Source organism: Asparagus officinalis, chromosome 1 (assembly GCF_001876935.1).
Source record: "Asparagus officinalis chromosome 1, Aspof.V1, whole genome shotgun sequence".
In the NCBI taxonomy this organism is placed as follows: domain Eukaryota; kingdom Viridiplantae; phylum Streptophyta; class Magnoliopsida; order Asparagales; family Asparagaceae; genus Asparagus; species Asparagus officinalis.
In genome coordinates, this window is record NC_033794.1 from 116,036,949 (window position 1) to 116,053,075 (window position 16,127).

General features: G+C 37.2%; 2 protein-coding genes across 8 annotated transcripts; one reads left to right on the forward strand and one right to left on the reverse strand.

Annotated features, from left to right (window-relative positions):
* Positions 677-16,014, reverse strand: LOC109829133 (protein NLP3-like). Of its 7 annotated transcripts, XR_002243975.1 has the most exons (8): positions 15,913-16,014; positions 12,818-13,377; positions 10,455-10,502; positions 9,473-10,373; positions 8,379-9,387; positions 5,839-6,047; positions 4,121-4,229; positions 1,288-1,666 (listed from the first exon to the last, which is right to left on the reverse strand). XR_002243975.1 is itself a non-coding variant. In XM_020396246.1 (6 exons), the coding sequence occupies exons 2-5, from the start codon at positions 13,310-13,312 to the stop codon at positions 8,411-8,413; spliced, it is 2,421 nt and encodes an 806-aa protein (XP_020251835.1). In that variant the 5' UTR covers positions 13,313-13,377; positions 15,913-16,014; the 3' UTR covers positions 677-967; positions 8,379-8,410. The 7 variants fall into 7 exon arrangements, 3 of the variants coding, with proteins under 3 accessions (XP_020251835.1, XP_020251833.1, XP_020251836.1); XR_002243974.1 differs by lacking the exons at positions 4,121-4,229; positions 5,839-6,047 and adding an exon at positions 677-967 and having other exon boundaries at positions 1,610-1,666; XR_002243977.1 differs by lacking the exon at positions 5,839-6,047.
* Positions 3,398-5,609, forward strand: LOC109829134 (LOB domain-containing protein 12-like). Its single transcript, XM_020396248.1, has 2 exons — positions 3,398-3,626; positions 4,125-5,609. Exons 1-2 carry the CDS (start codon positions 3,447-3,449, stop codon positions 4,431-4,433), a joined length of 489 nt encoding a protein of 162 aa, XP_020251837.1. The 5' UTR covers positions 3,398-3,446; the 3' UTR covers positions 4,434-5,609.

Genomic DNA, 16,127 nt, shown 5'->3' on the forward strand with positions numbered 1-16,127 from the left:
ACGAGGTTCGCCTGTTTGACGAGGTTCGCCTGTTCGACGAGGTTTGCCCGTTCGACGAGGTTTGTCATACAGACGATGTTCGTCCTACAGACGATGTTCGTCTTATTTGCTGAGACGTGACCCTCGCGTTTTGTAGTAATGCATTCATTGATTGCCTCGTATTCAGGAGTTACTATATGCAGCAGTTATAACAGTATTTACATCAATTTAATGGATTGTTGTTACAATCATAATTGTCATTATGATTTGTAACAACCACATCAATTGAGGGTGACTCTTGAGCTGGCCTTAGAGACCTATAAATAACGCCCTTTGGACAGCTCTTGGTGCGAACTTGAAATACAAACGTCGGATCGAGGATATCTTGATGTTGTTGCTATTGTGCTGCTGCTGCAGAAACTGTGCCCGCAGGAACTTGCCCTGAAACCGAAAGGTTTTGAACCGAAAGGTTCTGAGATCGAGGAGATCTTTGTCTTGACCGAAAGGTCTTATAGATCGAGGAGATCTTAACAGTACTAGGTTGGTGCACACCAGAGTACTGTACTGCTGTTCTTGGAAACAGTTTGGCATTGAGATCCTTGCACCGGAGTAGACCAAATATTGCTTTAAGCACAGCGTTTCACAAACGCACAGCAGTGAACTGAAAAAGTTTAAAATTTCACCACATCAAAATTTCTATGTTTCATTCCAGATTTAACCACAATTTCCAACAGTTATTTCATCAGGTTCACCTCTCATGAAGATATGCAAGGAATTTAATCTACATAACCTTACAAATGTAAATGTAAGATATAACAATTTACGAAGATGAAAAACATAATATCCTTGGCTGTGGTAAATGAGAAAGGATAGTCAATGTCAACATGGCCAAAAGAAGAAGAAAAAGCTTAGAAGTTCCTAAGTCCAAATTAGGCCCTTCTCTCATTGGCTCCATATTTGCCTACCTTCTTCAAGCCAAAAGAGCTCTCTACAAGTGATGCAATATTTCAGACACATAACATAATGGTTATCAATAACAATAATGTTATAGGCAAAAGGAAACATATATATAATATAAATGATTCATTATAGCTTCAATAAAACTCCAAACATTAAAGAGCCTCATCATCATATGCAAATTTGTCCTTAAAAGGGTTGTTTGGTTCTCTTTGAACAGTAGTCGAAAGCTCAAGCAAGATGTATATATTGGCATAAAGGAAAAGGATTAGCTCTATCCGAAACAATGTCTCCCCAAACATCGACGAAAAATATCAGAAATTGCAACTCAAGTCATAAAATTCAAAGGCAAGAAACTGAATTGTCTACCCATTTCATATACCGCATAGGTACTGAAATAGAAAACGTGAAGATTTATAAGTAGGTAAGCAGTCACTTTCAGATTTGAGTATTATCCTCAAGAACATTGGAGGCAACAGAAGCATGCTAAAGTTGTCAGCATGTATTTATGATGGTTTGATGCTGGCATTGCTCCTAACAATTTGGCGGCACTCAAACAATTGAAACAAGTGTAACATTTATTTGAAGGCCCCAGCTAACTCACATTAGAAATTTTTTGACAAGAACTGCAGATTACAAAATATCATAGTATTATCTGAACAAGATATTCAACCTTTTCAGTCAGCATGCCAATCTCGCTCAAGTCATTGTGTCATGCAGTAATAGGTACCTAAAGAAAACAGGAAACCAAAATGTTTATCGTACTATTACTATCTTCTCTGCACTAAATAATCATGGAAGCACAATCATAGCCAGCATTGACATGCATGAAAATTGATTATTGCTGAAAGTTCGATCATATCAATATGACCATAGCATGATAGTGATAGCATGATGGTGTGTACATTAGATTTCCTTTTGAATACAGAATTTAAGGGGGGAAGTATCTACAATTAAGACCTTTTATTCTTTCGACCCACTGTACTCCCTTTTTCAAACAGAAAGATATTCAACACCTAATTATCGAGCTTGTATCATTAATAATGACAATAGATAATAACAAGTCCCTCATTAAGCCTTTCAGAATACATTCCATAACAAGTTATAATAATTTCAGGATCTCGACATCAACAGGAATTTCGTCATGGAGAACTTGACATAAGAAGGAAAAATGGAAACAGAATGTTGTCCTTTAATAATACTCTAATCGTTATGCTAATAGGTTCTCTATCATCCAGTTTGCTCACCTAATGCCTGTACATAAACAATGATATACAATGACTGTAGCTCACAGGCAACCATCAAATGGTAGAATATTCAAAAGAATTGACATTTCCATTGCCTACCCTTTTCTATACAGCATTCAAATCCAGTAGAGAAAGGTCAGTATAAGTTTATAAGAAGTAGGTCAGTAGTCGTTTTCATAATTATCCTATGGTTAATAATAATTTCAATTGGTAATATTTTTTCTTTAAAAAAAATGATTGGTAATAGTTTATTGAGATCATACAATCTAGAATTCCCCTTTAACATTCTGTAGTTTTATCATAAGCTGCGTACATTAAGCTACAATTAGATACACGGTACACCAAGTAACTTGAGATAGATTGCATCCTAGTAGGGTTAATGTTTGAACTAGTTTCTTCATGTCAAGCACACCATATATGTGAAAGATTATGCTCCTAGCAAAGATGCATCTAATTACAGCTTGGATATCGATCTTGTATGCTAGGTCGTTGGCTTATTGATCCATGGATAGTGTATAAGTTGTCCTATATAGAAATTGAAAAAGTTTACACAGTGAGAAGAAAGAAAGAAATGCATCGATGACTAGTCTTGTAGATTTCTCATATATATTCTCTTTCAGTAAACATGAGTAGAAAATTATCTATTGACTTCTGTGTTCTTCTCAAAGGACTTCTTGAAAAATATATCAACGTGGCAATTTTGTGACCCACCTAAAATTCCATAAATTGAAACAAGGGTATAGGTAGCATAACATTAGTAGCAAGTCAGGTATTAATACAGAACAAGAAGCCCATAATATATGCTTTTTAAGGAGGGCCTATTGCAAAGAATATATAAAAACGCATTAAAATATACACTGTAGCTTAAGCTAGCTCAAACCTAAACAAGGAGAGCTATAGCCTAGACCAAGAGGCTCTTCATCCACTTCTGATCAAAACAATTAACTGTGGCAGAGGTCATAATCTTATTTTACATGGCTGAAAATATGATGATTTAGGTTATTGAATCATAACTCCTAAAGCTAGATTTTGTACTGTTAGGGGCTTTCACAATCCCCCTCATTGTCTTTAAATGCCGGCCTCGGGCTCCAAACTCGTCTCAAGGTTTGACATCTGATTTAATAGAAATTTCCTAGCTACCCACATAACGACCTTGTGACCAATCTTCTCTCATCTCCTACCCCCTCTCCTCTCACTCCTATAAATACCCCGCCAAGTGATAATTACCCAGTCATAAAATTCCTGGTAGTTCATTAAGTGTGTATGGATCCACGAGCGCAACCTCAGGTAAAGCGGGAGGTCCCTTGTGCTGGTTGCAGGATGCTACACCGAAAGTGCAGTTACGACTGCATGTTAGCACCATACTTCCCTGCCAACGAGACTGAGAAGTTTGCGGTGGTTCATAAGGTGTTCGGAGCCAGCAATGTGATCAAAATGCTTCAAGTGAGTTTTTCTCACCCATTGCAATTCTATATGATGGTTGAGCCTATGATATCAACATGTAGGAAAAGGTCATTTATATATAAAGAGCTAACTGAAAATTACATAGCATGAATTTACATACATACTGGTTAAAATTTCTAATATAGAAATCAACATCTATATGTCTTGAGCGTTTACTATTGAACAGTCAAACATCAAAAAGGAGAATTTAGCTTGCAAAGATCCAAGACCTTACCCTAGTTCCTCGACTCATATTCTTGCTAAAAACACATTTTTGCCCCCAAAACATGAAGCCAGCTTATGCTGTAATATGGGTAAATAGTCGGAGGATTTAAACTAAAGTGCGTATGCATGTGGCTTCATGACTACAAGCCATCATCACAGTAGTATACATGCAAAGAGCAGCGGAGCAAAAGAATGAATCTTAAATTTTACTATAGCATTCTAATATTCTATGCACAACAACAAAAAATTTAATAGTTTAAGGGTCTTACGCAGATGGTGGATGACGTGTGGAAGGAGGATGCAGTAAAAAGCATGGTCTATGAAGCTTATGCAAGAATCAGAAACCCCGTATATGGTTGCACATTTGCCATTTCCTACCTACAAAAGTGTGTGGAGGAACTAGAGGAGCAGCTCAAAACAACACAACAGCAAATTCTCAAGTCACAGGAAGAAATAGGACAGCTCTCATTTGCTCTGGATTCTGTCTATCTTCCAGTTAATAACATGTTCGATGAGAGAATATCCTCCGACAACACAACGATACATGACACTGCTTTTACAATCCCCATGGATTACTATTAGATAATATGAGAACCAATGACGGGATTATCTTTCTTAATGATGTAATAAGTGAAACGAGGTAGGAAGTCAGGTTTGAAGATATCCAAAGAAGAGAAATTTTCACTGTACCCGCCCCAACGTAACTGTAAGTCTCTATATGTTGGGCTCTCGATGTAGTACCCTTTTTTAATTACTTTTTTCCCTCTTGTTTTTGGGTCTCCAAGAGCCGTTGCATCTTTTTCCAGTGTCATTCCTCAATCTTACTCTCGTTTCAAGGATGAAAGATATGCATAACAAAAAGTAAACTAACCATAATGATGCACCCACCCTGATGAACATCTAGTCACTAAAAGAACTAAACAACTGAATATGAGATACACGATAAAACTTATATCGGCCTCCATGGTGTAAGAATCTAGATTGCCTTTTTAAATTGACATGACAAGTTCAAAACTTAAAAACAGTTACCAGGGGAGCTTTGTCTTGTTATATGATTCGCGATAACTAAACTTCGTGGTTTTTTGAAAAGTAATTTTAAAAAGTCTGACTAAACTGACTTAAACAGCCAAATAATAACTTAAAAGGAGATCAAGGAAGAACTTTATGCTTCCATATTATTTATCAGAGTCGCCAGAGGAGCCTCCAAGAAGAAAATGACATGAACTGATAAGCTTACATGAGAACCAATGGTATTAGAGGAACTTAATAGTAGTAGCACTAGCATCCACATGCACTTTGCCTTAACCATCACCCAAATATTCAGTGTGAACTATGAGTTTTGATAACCTCCGACTTCAGCCTAATGTCTATCTCAACATTCAGAAGTGACACATGCAACTACAAAACATTGTCCCTTCTATCATCATGGTCTCAAATTTCACAACAGCACACAGCTGTAAGTTGCAATCGCTTGTGAGGGCACGATAAATGGATATGCAAGTTTTAGTCAAATAGCTTCACTTTTGCTATAGAGAATGTTGTTATTTTAGACTGACTCACTATAACAGCTAACATATGTTATCTGTGTACTTCTAAAGTTCTAATCTGAAGCCATACCCATAACGTACCCAAACTCCTTGGGCACTCCGTGCACATAAGCTACATTTATTTGGGCATGTACTCAATTATACAATACATGTTTTAATTTAAAACACTTGTCATACATTTTTGGGACCTATATCCTGCACATCCACTTCTTGAAATTAGTTGGACATAGGTTAACTTCCGAATTATAATTTGAAGGATTGTTCGGATCTCTAGTTCAATAACTAGTGATTTACCAATTTATAATCCACATAATAATTAAAAAAACTCAAAATTTTTATAGGAATTTTAATTATCATATTTATTCTCATATAAATTATTAATTCCAATATGTAATATATGTATATATAAATATTTATATAGCTGTGTCCCCGTACCTTACCTCTTATAAATTTGTCGTGTCCCGCACGCGTACCCGTACCGTTAACCACACATGTGCCCGTACCCACGCAACATAGCATCTAACTTTTCTCAATTAAGTAATAGCTTGGAGGCCACCGATAAGGATGAAACTTCTTTATAGCTCTGTACCTGTGCTTGAACTTTGTCATACATTGACACTCCATGGATATGCTATAGCCACCGTGGTCCCTGTCAGATACACAGGTGTCCAAATAAAACTGACTTTTCTAGGCTTAAAGAAGACCTTACAATCCATAGCTACTCAATAGGGCCAAACTCAATGTTTCTTCTATCGATGAGAATGACCCCTCATTGCCCATGAAAACAAATTAATTTGACCTTAACTTGTTGAGGTAACTGATTGGATTCGTTCAAATCAAAGTTCTTGTTAGGCTGTTAGCCATTACTTGCTGTCACACACATGCATTCAGCATTCCCGTGTCCTCAAGTCCTTTTTTTTCTTTCAATTTCTGTGTTTCTATATCCATGTTTGTGCCGTGTCCTGTATAAATGTCTCTATCCACTCTACAGTCTACGTAAGAGACCATCTTACAAGAATATGGAGAGGTAGCTCGGATTAGATTTCAATCTAATAGATGGAATTAGATTATAGTTGAAGGTAGAGTCGATTCTTTTATCAATATGGTTACTGAAAGACTTTTTTCTAAGTTTCATTCTAAAACACAGGCACCAGAAAAAAGCCTTATCATCCAACTTCTATTTAGGTTTTCTGAATAAGTCTAAGACCTACACCAGCCTGCATGAATAACGAAAGGTCGAAGTCCAACATTAGTGCCTGGGAAATCTTTCACAATCCATTTCGCGATGATTCATAGAGAGAATTGAACTCAAAATATCAAGGACATACATAGGTTTGGAATGTTTAAAAATCAAATGTGCTGTATTTAGAGAAAATTGAACTCAAATATCAAGGTCATTCATAGATTTGGAATGTTTAAAGGGCATGTGCTATTTTAAGAAACCTTGCATGATAAAAAGGGAAACATTGGTTTGTTGGATTTAAAACACGTTATGCTAACAGATGAGAACATGAAAATATGTAACTAGCCAGAATAATGAATGACCCCTATTGTTGATACTTATTCGACAAAAGAAGACCAAGGTTGATATTCAGCATAATATTAGTAGTAGCAGTTTTATTTAGTGGCATCAAATGATATACCTTCTGTACGCAGATTCAGAGCCCCCTAGTCCCTACTACCGTTGTTGCAGTCTTGGGTTGCAAACTTTCTACGTACAAAGACCGAAATGTAAATTGCAGGTAGCTTTCGTTCTCGGGAATACGTAAGGACGAAATCTTTTTAAGTTCTGCATTAACTGTGACTCCTAAGCCTAAATCTCTTTTTAGGTTCTATCTGAGTGAGAAAATCAAAGATAAGAGTCCTAGAATAAGTACAAAATAGGGGGCTTTTGGGGGATATGCGAATTGATCCAAAGATCCTCCTTTCTTTGGAGCACCATGTATGCAATGGATCCGGTCCATTGGAAAGTCTTCTCCACCTAGCCCTGTCTATGATATCAACTAGCTAAAACATTGCTCTAAGCTTTCGACTAGATAGATTTCTTTTTGTTTCTTTTACTATCCGTAATGTTGATCAGAACAGTGGAACAAGAGCATTGACCTCACTGTCTAACTTTCTAGTTCCAGAGGATGGAGGGATCATATGAGGACATTAGTAACACAAAGTATTTGATGACTCGTTGATCCACAGACCTCATGATAGTAGGAAGAACAATAAATAATTTATGGAGCTCGTTAGCTCACTGCCATGTAAGCTCCACCCCGATGTGACTAGCATGGGGGCTCACATGGCATTGAGCTTGCAGCCCATTTTGCAAAATGGACTGTCAGCTCATAGACATAAGAGACTCAAAGAGTTGAATTATTCATATATTAGATGAGGGTATCCAAGGAAAAAGAGATTACTCAGCTTTCTGCTAAACTACGATTTAATAAAAAAAATACGAGAGCTAAGGGAACTTGATGCTTGGAGCCACTATACAATGGAATTGTGTTCATTCGATATACAAGACAGATTAATTTGACTTGGTGGAGGGTTGTAAGATCTTTTTGCTCATTGCAACAACAACCTTTTTGCATAGCATTATTCAAACATGTCAAAGTTCAATTTTTAGTCTTTCAGTGCACCATGCATGGATATTCGAAGACACATCAAGATACTAGGTGCTTAACATGTATACACGTTTGCCAATTTGTTTTCACATCTAAATCTAAATATTGGAATGTACTCATGTTCAGGTTGAAGGTTTTGTGTCATAGGAGACATCAAGATACTAGGTGCTTAACATGTCTCATGTGTTAATAAAGCACTGTGTGGCATGGTAAGGTAGAATGGGTATGTCATCATGTGAAGGAAAATAAATTGAAGATACATCAACAATAATGTACATTTGGTTGCTAACACTATATTACATTACTTAATATCTGATTCTTATACAACAAATAGCAGGATCTCATAGCAAAAACATAAAACTGACCTGCACCTAAAGAGTCTAGTAACTGTGACATGCTACTGTCCAGCTGAGCTCCCGCAGGAACTCCCAAGCAATGGAGCAACATCATGGACTGATAACCTGATAATATGAAGACCTGACAACCTTGAAATTTCAATGCACTCTTTCAAGTCTGCATCACAAGATAGCATAACCCACTCTTGATCTTCATCCAAATACCTGATATCAAATGTCCCAACTTCTAACTTCAGCCTTTTTGCCACTTCTTCACTCAATTCCATCATACCCGCGCTCCCTGGCAACCGAAACCTCACAATATCTTCTCTGTAACTTGCTTTTATAGTCACTGTCCTCAAACCTTGAACCTCAGTAGGATGAGATGGTTCATGATTAGTATACAACACAGAATTTTCATAATGGCATCCCTCTACTATGCTACTGAATAGATTTTTTAAATCTTTAGAGCTTCCTGAATCTTCAATGAGAACTCTACCAAGCATTGGCTGTGGCTCTTCTATACTGGCATCTGGCATCGGGTTACTGAATCCCAAGAAACCATTCACATTGAAGCCATTGTTTAAGTTGGGGGAATCAGTGACATTCACTTCCTCACATGATTCTTGAGAAGTAGCGGCCTCCGAGCTCCCTTCTCCTGAAGAGATTGTTTTAGAAGAGTCTTTATCAGGCTCCACATTAGAATCAGCATGGGCTCGAATAGTTTCTTGCTGGGCTTTTTTATTATTGGATTGGTCATCACTCTGTAGTGATTTATGTGGTAAAGAGTCTTTATCTAACTCAGCATGCTGAAGACTCAGAGGTTCACCATCTCCACCATGTCTACAACCATCCAAACTGACAGCAAGTGGAAGCTGACATGAAAGAGATGGCAGGTTAAAAGCTCCTTCAGCACCCTGCACAGACTCGATCACTCTTTTCAACTTTGAGAGAGAGCGATTGACCTTATTGATCTTTCTTGACGGCCATCGCGATATCCCATGTTGCCTACAGATACGCTTCATGGTTGTCGGACAAACTGAAAAGACATAGAACTTTAATTTTCAGACGATTTCCACTTCATGACATGTAGAATAATGTAGATATGAAGGATTATAGCTTACCGCCAAGGGCTTTTGCAGCATCTTTTAGGCTTCCTGAAAAATACCTATGAAGAACTTCCAAACTGATTGTTTTCTCAGCTTTCCCTCGCTTCCTTTCAGGTTTTTTTGCACTCAAGTTGACTAATGAAGGTGCAGATTCTGTGTAATTCCTTTCAGTATTGACTGCTTTTGCCCTATTAGGAACCAAGTTTTCTACTTGGGCAGGGTTATCCTTAGGAGAATTTGCATTGACATGAGTGCTACAGCTTTGACCAAGGGCGAGGCCTGGTTCGTGTTCACGGTTCCCAGTTTCAGAAACATCAAAAAAGCCTGGAGATTTCCCTTCTTGGATATCTTCATTGACTGATATCCTTAAGTTTCGGAAGCATTGCTTCATCAAGTTTAAAATAGAGTCCAGCAGAACCTTCTGTTGAACAGGGTCCCTACAGCCAGGTGGCAAGAAAAACTCGAGAATGTAGTCATCATTGCCAGTGTGAACGCTCTGAAGGCATACCGCAAGGCTTCCAGCAAGATTAAATAGCCGAGCATAATGTACAAGTGGATATTCAGTCTTGGAGAATTGAGTAATATCTCTAGAAAAGCATGAGCTTCGGGATTCAAAGGCCCTGCCAGCTACCCCTTGTCCCTTCTGAAGGTGGTGTTCAACACAAGCATCCCTGAAACCCCACATTTGAGGGTCAATAACATAAACTGCCACATCACTCGTTGACATGCACACTTGTCCCATGCAACTCCCATCAAAGCTTGAGCAGCTTTTTTGTGAGCCACCGCCATAAGTGAGAACATTGCGATGCCTACATGGAACCCAAGTCTGAGCTATAGGCAGCTTGTGTTCCTCGCAGATTGTAGTTAGGATCTCCAATATTTCAGCAAAAGCATTTTGACGACCTTCATTACATATCTAAATTAGAAAAACTATCAATACATTATCATGAAGAGTAAAACAAATACATCATAATACTTGAAAGTAATTATGATGCACCTGAACACTTGGAATGTCTGAAATATCATAACTTTTAAGATTTACTGCCTGCAATTCAAAGGAATCAAGGTTACCACACTAAATGTATATATAGACTGTGGAAAGAATAAAGATGAAACAAGAAAGTGCATATAATAATTTGAGAAAAAGATGCCCTGAACCTGATACTCAGTTGTCTACTTATTATATATGTTTGTAATGATTTACCAATATCAAGTGGTCGGCCAAACCTTTTATAGAAATGCCAAAATGAACTGTTACGGTCAGATCTCATTTTAGGAAACCCCTTAGTGTAGCTTAAATGGAGAACAGAAATGAAATTTATGCAGACAAAATATAATGTCATCAGAATTCCACTTCAGTAGATACGTACATAAAATTTGTGACCTTAATTACCTTAATGCTTGCTCAAATGGAGCAATGCTAGAGACATTTTCAATTTGTTGAACTCGTAAGATCCTCTATTCATAACCTTTGTGCCCAGAGTAATAGCCTCCTTATAAGGACAAACAGAGTAGCAGTGCATACATATTTAACATAGTGCACAATCAGGTCATAACCGTAGCGAACTGAAGAAAAAAAAACCCTAAGAACAACTACCAAGTCACATGATTGCTTTTTCAAGTCTATAAAAGCTGCAAAATAAGATTCTTGTTATGTTAAGGACAACATAAGTAACTCAAGTTTGCGTATTTGTCCACTAGGGTCTGCACATTACAATAGACCATGGCCTTGAAGACGCACCAGATTTTCACTGCTTTTCTTACATGTTATGTTGCATGGAAATGGGCATCGGACACAGAAAATTTGCAAAAGGTAAGATATAGGGACGCACGCACATACATACATGCATGCATGCATACATACATATTAAAATTAATAATTTACATGGGACCAATATTGTTGTTCATTCACGTGTTATAAGTATTAAAATTCCTATAATATTTTAGTGTTTATTTTATTCCGCTTATTTTGTAACTAGACACCCACATGACCCTATAAAATCATAGTTTAGATTCCTACCTATGTCCAGGAGTTTTCGTAAATGGATGTGAAGTGTAGGATATACATTCAAGAAGTGTATGACAAGTGTTTTAAATTAAAACATGTTTTGGGCTAAATTACCATATTGGTATAGACTGTATAGTATTTCCACCCACTTTACCAAACAAAGTTATTAAAAAAGTTCCGACGACATTAAGATATTTATTTCAAGCCCCTTTACCAATAAGCCCTTTCTCGCTGGCGGCGAGAATTCCAGCGGGTGATGTAATTTCATGCTGGGAAAATTTTTACAACCCCTTAAAATCTCAAAATTATTGAATCTACGCCCAAATATGACATAATGTAGCGAGAGATAGGTGGCTTTTGTGAAATTGATCCTCTATTATCCACTCCTCGTCCCTCCTTCCCAACCCATCATTGGCAATGTCCCCTGCCATTCTCACCCTCTCCTCCCCAATTCCCTCTTTCTTCTCTCTCCTCAATTCCCCCTTCAAAGGTTGCACCTTAAACCCTTCAAACTCACCCAAATCCCAAGCCCTTTAACCGCACCAATTTTACGGTCTTCAATGTGTTTGAGGGGTTGAGGTGGAGCCTTCGAAGGGAGATGGAATGAGGAGCACTGATGATGATAAGTAAGGAACAAGGAGGGAGGAGATGAAAAGTGAACGATGGAGAGGTCAATTTCACATAAACTACATATCTCTTGCTAAATTATGACGTGTTGGATGTAGATTTAGTGACTTTAAGATGTTAGGGGGCTGGAAAAAATTTATCAACAAAAAATTACATCACCCACTGGAATTTTCACCATTGACGAGAAAAATAATCTTATTGGCCAAGGGGGTCGAAATAAAATATCTTAATGTTGCCGGAGCTTTTTTTAAAAAAACCTTAATGGTAAATGGGGTTGAAATAAAATACCAATTTGGTAATTTAGCAACATGATTTGCATAATTGAGTACATCCTTGAATAAATATGTGAATATATGCTAGGAGAGTCCAAGGAGTTTGGGTATGGATATGGGTACCAATACAGGTACGGATATGGCTTCAAATAGAAGTACTCAGATAACATAGCGTACATGTGTTAATATCATATCAATTCCAGGAATTCAACAGGATGGACCATCAATTAGCTATATTTACCTATATCGTTCTATATATCTGTTCAAACAAATTTCTGTGCGAAACTGACATGCCAGTGCTTAAGACGTGTTCTCATACACCTCAAATTAAAGAAATAACAAAATATAATATTATTGCATACCATGTGATACAAAAAAATATATAAAATAAAAAATAAAAAAATAAACCGAAAGAAAGAAAATAACAGATTTTTTTAAGGAAATATTGCGAACCTCAAGAGCTTTGCAGACTTTATCAACCTCAGGAGCATAGTTGATCTTTCGTGACGTCATTATAAGTTCAACCACCCCAACACAAGAGTGCCCAGATGGTTCAAAAACTGGCAACGCTAAGGTTCCACGAACATCAAAATTGCGAGCATGAACAAGACGAGGATATTCCTTACTACTATAAAATTGTACATCAGGTGTCCACTCTGGCATTTTCCCTCTAAAGACCCGACCAGGAAGTCCCAAATCTCCATCACCATCCCCATCAGCTGAAAAAACATATGTCATAGACACCGTACGATACTGGTGAAGTCCTAGGCTATGAGGGTCCAGGACAAATGGCTGACCAGAAGTTGTGAGAACATATTTATTGCCATTCTTAACAGGTGCCCAAACTTGAACTAATATTTGTTGGCCGGCTGATTCCTTTAAGTATCGAAGTGCTTGGGTCATCCTCTTCCTAATAAAACAATAATCATCAGAATCGTCCTCACACATTTCTGGTTGAGGTTTCCTTTTCTTAACATCCTCTTGAGTGATATTTCCATTGGCTACGTCAGAATCTGGACATAAAAGAAGTGAGGTAGCTTTCTTGTTAACAAAGAAAGTTACAATTATTCATGAAGAGATTGTGGCACAAGAAGGAAGTATAAATATTTGACAATCCAACTAGGAAATTTGATATAATATCCAATAGTGATATGGAGACATCCAATATTTCATTGTCAAATATTGAATTAGCTAGTACTTTCTGGACCAAAACATAAGAAAAATGCATACTTAATGAACAGTTACACAGAGTCAAAAGGACAGCAGAAATTTAGCCAAAACACAATAGCATAAGATTGTACCATTTGATGATACAATGATTCTGAATTTACATAAACACGACATGTTAAGATCAACTACGATCCTTCCAATCTTACTTCAGCAGCACTTCCTTACTAGATTTACAGATTCCCACCTAGACTTGTCTCCAGTTATTACTAAGAGATACCATCCATGTACTTCCTATTTCCACTATTGCTAAGAATTACCATCTAAAGTACTTTCAATTTCCACTTGTAGAGCCTCCACATCTTCAAGAATCCAAAATCAATTAAACATCTTAGGGATGCTTACAGATGCAGAATTAAGAACCTAGTTATTAGAGTGAAACTTCTGCAAGGTAGCAAAGTTGGCTGGGTGCAGATACTTTAGAGGGACAGGTTTCGTCTCTTCAGATAAAGTCAATTCTCCATCAAGTAAGATATGACAAAGATGAATTTTGGATAATGGGTGGTTATCCAGTAATGTTCAGAAGAAATAGGAAATAGAGACTAGCAAGCTCATATAGGTAAATAGGTTAGAAAATTGCTGAATCTAGTTGGTAAGAATTCTTTCACACATTATTCTATGTTCATCAGTCCCGAGACCTAAAGTTGGCATAATTACATCAAGAGGCTTGATGGAAAGTAAGAGTTATAAGAAAATGCAAGGCAATTTGACTGTTTGGTTGGCAGAAAATGGAGTAGGAAATGCAGGAATTGTTGTAGCAGCTATATTTCCATCATTTTGTTTGCTTCAAAAATGCAGCATTTGCTGCTGTTGGCTGTAAAAGCTACAAAAGGACTGCAGAAATCGGTGCGGAAGACTTGAGTACAGCAATTTGCGGCACATTTTGGAAATACAAAAATATAAAATTAATTCATGTTATGTTAACAATATAAGATAAACTGTTTTAGCCGAAAGGGATACTTTTTTTGGGACTTCTCTTCAAAATCCTTTCTAAGCTAACAAATGACACATTAATGATTAGTTATTAATCAATTTCTTACAATAAATGCTGCATGTAGCAAACCAAACAAAAATTGGGATGTTTTTTTCTTGCAACAAATGTTGCAGGCAGTTGTGTATCATATATTCACATGAGCCTGAGACAGAGAACATGCTCTTATAAAGTGCTCATGTTTGAATGTTGGAAACTAAGAAGACTGAAGTTGGGTATCGAGTACGGATGACATTCTAGCAGAATAATTTTAGCCCATTCATGTGTAACAAGCTTGGGTCCAGGAACCAAGACATAAAGCCACATTCGATTCTATAAATTGGGAGTGTACGGACAGCTTGCATTAATCTTGTTAAACATTATAATCTCCCTATTTTCTTCACATCTACTTGCTTGGAATCAATTAAGATTTAAGAAGGAAGTGATAATAGTTAAATTAGCGGAGGAGACGATCATTCATAGAATTGAATGGGAGAATATGATTCATGTCGCTGACCACAAAATTTTGGGATAAAGGTTTTGTTGTTGTTGTTGTTGTTGTTGTTGCTGCTGCTGCTGCTGTATTTTACTGACATCCGCCACCCTCTAGTACTTAATATTCCAACCTTTAGGTTGTAAATACTTCCCATTAACCAAAGTTCTTACATTTCAAAATCAAGTTTCAAAACTACAAAGCTTCTAATTTCTCCCTAGCAAACTGTAATGTTCAGTTCTAACCATTGCACCGTCAGTCTCTAATAAGCTACTTTTTCCTCCTATGTCTTGAAAACTAAATACGAAGCATTTCAAGCTTTTAGTTGTTCTCTTTTAACGAAAATAAAAAAGACCATAGACTGATCTTAGAACCTGGGACCTCCCATATCCTACTTTATTTTACCATTGAGCCATTTAATATGACCAGTTTTAAGGTATACACGCGAAAAGTACTTCACTGGATTTGGAATTAAAATTATCCATTAACCATTCAATACTAAGCACATAATAATTTTCTTGTAAGAGTTGAGCTAAGCTACTATCGATAGTATCAAGAAACGTGGATACTATCAATCCTAATCTAAAATATGAATTTCCAATACACAAGACTACCAAACACCAAACTTCTCAATGATTTTGATATCCCTCATTTATTAAGGGATGAAATTAATCCCACATCTAACAGTAAAGATTTTAGTTTTCAAATCCAAATTTTAAATTAAGATCTATAGTATCCAAAATTAGCATAATACTAACGGTAACCTAACTCAAAAAGAGAAAAAGAGAAAAAAAAAATCTAATCTTTCTCAGAAGTCAAACTTCAAGAAACCAACAATATCAGAATCCAAAATCTCACCATTAGCTCCTCGAGCAGCGAAAGCGCTCCAAAAGTCAGCAACGGGGCTCCCTCCATCATCAAACCACCACACCGGCGACGGCGGCCGAGGCGGCGACGGCGACGGCAACGGCCACGACGCGAGATCCAACTCCGCGTCAAAATCCATCAGCTCCCTCGCGCCGTTGGATTGAATCTGGGGATGAGGCTGAGCTCCTCTCTCCGCCATTAGAAGC